This window comes from Diplotaxodon limnothrissa, linkage group LG23 (genome assembly GCF_057381915.1).
Source record: "Diplotaxodon limnothrissa isolate DT_005_m linkage group LG23, D_limnothrissa_male_GT1.1, whole genome shotgun sequence".
Classification (NCBI taxonomy): Eukaryota; Metazoa; Chordata; class Actinopteri; order Cichliformes; family Cichlidae; genus Diplotaxodon; species Diplotaxodon limnothrissa.
This window is the reverse complement of record NC_140617.1, coordinates 38,705,279-38,711,907: the sequence shown is the minus strand read 5'-3', so window position 1 is coordinate 38,711,907 and position 6,629 is coordinate 38,705,279. Positions and strand designations below refer to the sequence as shown.

General features: G+C 40.2%; 1 protein-coding gene across 1 annotated transcript; it reads right to left on the bottom strand.

Annotated features, from left to right (window-relative positions):
* LOC146608644 (uncharacterized) lies at positions 1–1,453 on the bottom strand. The gene is made up of 8 exons (XM_085347391.1): positions 1,381–1,453; positions 1,273–1,308; positions 1,025–1,195; positions 769–894; positions 537–599; positions 390–452; positions 201–302; positions 1–104 (listed from the first exon to the last, which is right to left on the bottom strand). Exons 1-8 carry the CDS (start codon positions 1,451–1,453, stop codon positions 1–3), a joined length of 738 nt encoding a protein of 245 aa, XP_085203517.1.
* Positions 1,454–6,629: the final 5,176 nt, after the last annotated feature.

The following is a 6,629-nucleotide window of genomic DNA, read 5'->3' as shown; positions in this document are numbered from 1 at the left end:
TTACAGGTCCTTGTGTCTGTATATCGATGCAAATGTGCGAACTGTTGCGACGTACATGAAAGCGAGTTTTTCAAGGATTCTCTTCTTATGAAGCATCCGTCGAGCTGTAAGAAAAGACGGACAGAATGTATTTTTTAAACCTTACATTTTTTATAGAGCAGAGAAGTTTAATAGGTTCGATTCATCCCCCCGTCAATTACCTCTCAGTCTTCCGAGAGGAGCTCTCACTCTCCTGATAGGAGGCGATCTGGACGGTTCCTCCTCAGCCTGATTTTCTTCCGTCTGATTTTCTGTATCGGTCTCTGTCGGGGAAAATAAAACAGAAGAGATTTAAGAAAACAATCTCATCCTTCCTATTTTTTTGAGAATGAAAAAAACGTTTTATTTACCTCGCTCCTCCGCCCGATTGTCTGTAGCGGCGGGGGATTGGTTAGGTAAATCCGCAATCTCGGCTGCCGAGAAATAAAACAGAAGAGATTTAAGAAAACAAACCTCCTCTTTCCTATTTTTCGAGAATGAAAAAACTTTTTATTTACCTCGCTCCTCCGCGCGATTGTCTGTAGCGGAGGGGGGTTGAATAGGTATATCCGCAATCTCGGCTGCCGAGAAATAAAACAGAAAAGAGAAAGATTTAATAAAAAAAAAAAAAAAAACTTTTTAGCTCGCTTTATACCACTCCAAGTCGGGAGGGGCGGTATAGCACACTCGGATTACTCCGCCACATCCTGATATTTATCGAAATGACGGATATTGCATCATATTGTTTACCTTTTGGTTTAAAAGGTATTTTCCTGCAGTTCTCCCGGTATGCGTTGACGAAAATAACGTCGTCGTCTTCTTCTTCTTCTTCTTCTTCTTTTCGCTGCGGCGGGGTCTGTATATTCTCGGTTACCTCTGTCGAGAAATAAAGCAAAACTTTTTTAAAAATCTGCTCCGGGTCGGGAGGGGCGGTATAGCACACTCGGATTACTCCGTCACATCCTGTTATTCAACAAAATGGCTGATAATGCATCATATTGTTTACCTTCGATTTTAAAACTTTTTTCTCCGCGGTTCTCCCGGTATGCGGAGACGGAAATAGTGCCGTCTTCTCTTCGACGCGGCGGCGGCGGAGGTTCTGCGGGGGATATGGGTTCTAATTCGCCGTGGAAAACGGCCGGATTTCTGCTGTTACTCACTGCATTATCGATTGTTTCTGTAAGTATCAGAGCATGGTTAAATCAAGTCTATCTAAACTTGTTTAAAAAATGGTATATACTTATTTAAACGTACCGTAGTCCACTTGCGTGAAATCATTGATGTAGAAATCTAAAAGAAAGTAATCAAATTATTGACATCTCTGTTGATATATAATTTAAAGTCGTAAAGAAAAAAACTTACCGGGGTGAGGTATGAACAGATCCGGCGAGATGGCCCTCTGATCGGCGGCGTTGTTTGAACGGGATGCTGACATAATATTCTCGGATTCTTCCTCGCGATTGGTAGAACTGTCACAGATAGCGACTCCCCTTCCGCTTCTTCTCTCATTTTATCCTAGTCTAGCGAAGCATCTGTTTTTCGCATCTTTCTCTTGACAATACCGGTAGTTAGAGGGGGTTTGTTTTTTTTGATTGCCTTCTTGCGAACGCCGTCTGTTTTCCCCCATTCCGCAACGGTAAAATATGGCTTTGAGACGGGTATTTGTTTTACCAAATGGACAATTGCTGTCTGACCTTGTTCTTGCTGTTGACAAAACTCGGTTCATGGTTGACTCGTTCCCACAGAGGGGGTGCTTTAATAAACTTATTCGAATAATTAGATTTTTTTTTTTTTCCTCGCTAAGACTAGTTTTATGGGGAGATGTAAAAAACAGGGTTACAAGCAATGATAATATCGGATGTTGACTCCTCAGCGTCATCATTTTCTATCTATTGAGAAAACTTATTGTAAAAAGTAATGAAGAAAAAAACTCCTCCTTGCCTCGCGGGGTGTGTGTGTGTGTGTGTGTGTGTGTGTGTGTGTGTGGGCCTTCTTGTGAACGCCGTCTGTTTTCTGCAACGGTAAAATACGACTTTGAGACGGATATTTGTTTTACCAAATGGACAATTGCTGTTGACAAAACTCGGCTCATGGTTGACTCGTTCCCACAGAGGGGGTGCTTTAATAAACTTATTCGAATAATGAGATTTTTTTTTCCTCGCTAAGACTAGTTTTATGGGGAGATGTAAAAAACCGGGTTACAAGCAATGATAATATCGGATGTTGACTCCTCAGCGGATCAACATTTTCTATCTATTGAGAAAACTTATTGTTAAAGTATTGAAGAAAAAACTCTCTACTTTGGTCTGACAAGGAGCAGGTTGCGCAAAACCTACCTCATATAGATGTTTTAATAATAATAATATTTTTGGAGGGCGTGTTATAGGATATAAGCATTGAGAAAAAAAAAAACAAAACTGATATCTGCTGACTCACTCCTCCTTGGCCCGCGGGGTGGGGGTGTGTGTGTGTGTGTGTGTGTGTGTGTGTGTGTGCGCCTTCTTGCGAACGCCGTCTGTTTTCTGCAACGGTAAAATACGGCTTTGAGACGGATATTTGTTTTGCCAAATGGACAATTGCTGTCGACAAAACTCTCATGGTCGACTCTTTCCCACAGAGGTGGGTGTGTGTGTGTGTGTGTGTGTGTGTGTGTGTGTGTGAAACAAGATCGCCTGTCGCTGGTTTGTTTTTTCAGTCTCTTGTAAAAAAAAAAAGGACTCTCAAAAGGAAAAGTAGTATTCACTAAGCGATATTTATTCAATTTTTTTACACATAGGCAGCCTGTAGGTTACAAGCGGATAGAAAGTTCTTCTTTTCATCACAAGCTATGGTGTATCTTAAAGGTTACAAGCGGATAGAAAGTTCTTCTTTTCATCGCAGAATCATCTGCTGCATCACCGCTGTGGTTAGGGAACATGATGCAACAGGTCTGAAAATGACTAGACACTTCCGGAGTATTTCCGGTAGGGTCATAAGGTCCGGATCGATGCCTTCCATAGTAAATATGCTGTATTTGAATATGTCATATTCAAAACCTTCTTCTTTGGGAGAGCATATCTCATCGGACACAGGACCGCTGCGGGGCTGCAGAAGGAAATCCATCTTGTGTCTGTGCCTTAGAAATTGTGACGGACTCCTCTCTCTGCTTTTTTATTCCCCTCCAACAGATGGCGCGCTTCCGGAGGTTTCCCCCTCCCTCTAAAAACTTTTTTTCCCAACAACAGATGACGCGTTTCCGGAGGTTTTCCCCCTCCCTCTAAAAACTTTTTTTTCCCCCCAACAACAGATGACGCGCTTCCGGGTTCACCCCTCCTTTCTCGGGGTGCAATTCGTTACGGTTAGCAACAGATGGCGCGCTTCCGGGGTCCGCCCCCCTTTCTCCGGATATAATTCGTCACGCGGGGGGTTTCCCACCCCCCTTTCTCCGGATACGATTCGTCACGCTGGGGGTTTCCCACGGAGGGGAGGGGCGGGAGGTCAAAAGGTCGTGATTAGGGCCATCAATCACTTCGGATCAAATTTTGTCATAAGCTGTATGGGATTATCTCTCTTCCCTCAAAACTGTAAATACAAAAAAGTTGCACAAACTAGTTTCCCACCACAGGAAATTTATTTTAAGTGTCTTCATAGTTTTATTTTTGAAATACACCAATTTTTATATACTGCAGGAAAAACGAAAATAAATACTGTATTATAGTGCAAATTTGCAAAATAACAGCATATGCATCAAAATAAACTATTTCCAGCAGTGCAATATGAGTCCTAAGCATCCCAGAAACGACACAGAAAGTCATGAAGTCAAACATAACTTTTAAAAACACAAGTATAAGCTCTTGAGGCCACGATGGTAAAAAAACTACATTTCCGCAAAATGACGTCACTTCCGGTTTTGGGCAGGTCATGCGGTCATGTGATAGTTCGCGCTGATGGACGTAGGAAGTTTTACAAACAGCTGATCGGATCGGCAAAGCGTGTTTCTGGAATATCATGTTTTTGTTGCTGCAAGTGATTTTTATGCAGTTTTTGCAAAGCTATATGTGGAAGGAAACTGTGACCTAGGACAAGCTGATGGCATAAGATGTAAGTACAACTCCTCCAGTTTCATATGCAAAAAAAAATGATTGCGCTAGCTTACGTGGTTGCAGAGCTACCGGGATTTAAAAATAGTTACGCAAAACAGAGCATGCCCGCTCCGATCGGCTGTAAAGGGTTAATGAGTTTTTTGGGTTCATTGAGAACATGGTTGTTGTTCAATAATAAAATTATTCCTCAAAACAACAACTATATAACCTAGTTGAGAAACACTGTAGAAAAGACTGAAAGCAAAAACTCAGAACACTGCCTGTATTATTTGAGAAAAGTCTTTGGTTTAGAAAAGAACAAAACTGTTTAGATTCTGAATCCAGTGGCCCAAACATACTGTTTTCTGTCTGATCTCCCTAATCTCTGTGGATTATCATAAACTAAATGGCATATCCAATGAAAGGAACAGCAGTATCTTCGGGCTGGCAGGCTGCTCGCGTCACTGTGTCAGATTTCCTATTCAAAATTTTAAAATGAACTTTAATGAGCCAATCATTTCGTTTTCAGATTCGATTATTTTCTCTACCAAGGGGTCACTTTTTACAACAGTTCTTTCAGTCATACATCACAGATCCCACCTGGCCATTTCAGGGGCCATTTTGTCAAAAGAAAGCATCTGGCTTAATTGGTTCAGGGAGGTTTAGCTGGTGTATGTTCAACTGAAAATCCCCCCACAGTGCAATTCATGTGGGGGGAAGCTCTTTCCTGTATTTCGCCCATTATCCATATCAAGGGTAGCTGTATAAGCAGGGCCACCCAGACCTCCGTCATAAAGGCTTTACTATCTTTGTATATACCAATATTTCTCTTGAGTGTATTGTAAATAGAGTTAAGCATTCCCTAGACTTTGCTTGAACTTGTTCCAAAGATTTCATGTCTAAAAAGTTGTCATACTTCAATAATCAAAGTCTAAAATCAGGTCCAAATCTGTTCATTTTTCTCAAAGGTTATGCTGTAAATTTAGAGTAATTTGTTTGATCTGTTGAGGATCAGGTGAGTTTATGAAAGTTTATAACTTTTTTCTGACATTTTATGACACTAATAATTAAAAAAGAAATTTTCTCTGCATTATTGTTTCTCATATCTACAGTCATGCAATTGAGAAACATGAAAAAGTGATGGCCTGTGATTCAATCTTTAGGAGAAACTTGTCAAATGACGACACAAGATATCTAGAGATCAAATCTACTGCACTTTCCATGAGGGCTTCCATGAGGGGGACTTATCAATTTACCCTGCATTAAAAGCCTAAACACCACCCAAGAACACATGACTCTGCACATTAGTGATGGGATTTCCATCTATTTTTAGAGAACTGGCTCTTTCGGCTCGGCTGACTAAAAAGATCCGGCTCTTTCGGCTCCCACCCGGCTCTTCAGGTTATTTTGTTGCTTTAATGAATTAATTATCAACAACAATATAAAATTATGCACAAAAGGAATTAGTAATGTAAAAAAACGTAGTTTTCTTTATGTATGTTTTTATATAAATATTTATGGGGGGCCCCTAGAGACGAAACACGTACAAACTCCAAAGCACTAGAAATTCCAAAGCATGTACAAACTCCAAAACACATTTCTAGCGTTAACTGAACTTCCAAAACAGAGCTACCTAGATCACTTAAATTACACATTTGAATGCATATGTCTATTGTTTTTGTGTTAATACACAAACACTCATATATATTCAAATAACTTTAAAACACTTAATTTACCTGTTACTACCACACACCAAATCCGATTGTTGGTACTTCCTGGCTTGTGTAGCCACTAGGTAACAAAAGCTCAATACTGCCCCTAGCATCCTGGAGCACTTCAGTTGTGTTCTGGAGTTTGTACATGCTTTGTCTCTAGAGGGCACTGTAAATATACTTTTATTTATTCACTCCACATAAAATGTAATAAATAAATTATAAAATACAAAACCCAACTATTTACATTTTATACATTTCAACTTTTAACTACTTAAATTTTCAGCTTTTTCCTTTTAAACTAATTTAAAGTGAAACAACACAAAACACTGCAAACCACAACACTATAAAATCTAAATTAAAATATGGGGAAAAAAAGAACGCCCAGATCTTTAATTAACCCTTTAAAACCGGTCAGAGCAGGCACGCTCTGTTTTGCGCAACTACTTTTAAATCCCAGTAGCACTGCAACCACGTGAGTTAGCGCAATAATTTTTTTTTGCATATGAAACCGGAGGAGTTGTACTTACATCTTATGCCATCAGCTTGTCCTAGATCATGGTTTCCTTCCACATATAGCTTTGCAAAAACTGCATAAAAAGCACTTGCAGCAACAAAAGCATAATATTCCAGAAACACGCGTCGCCGATCCGATCAGCTGTTCGTAACACTTCCTACGTTGAATTAGACGTCAGCGCGAACTATTGCATGTCCGCCATGAAGTGCCCGAAACCGGAAGTGACGTCATTTTCGCGGGAAATGTAGTTTTTTACCATCAAGGTCTCATGAGCCTATACTGGTGTTTTTAAAAGTTATGTTTGACTTTATGACTTTCTAT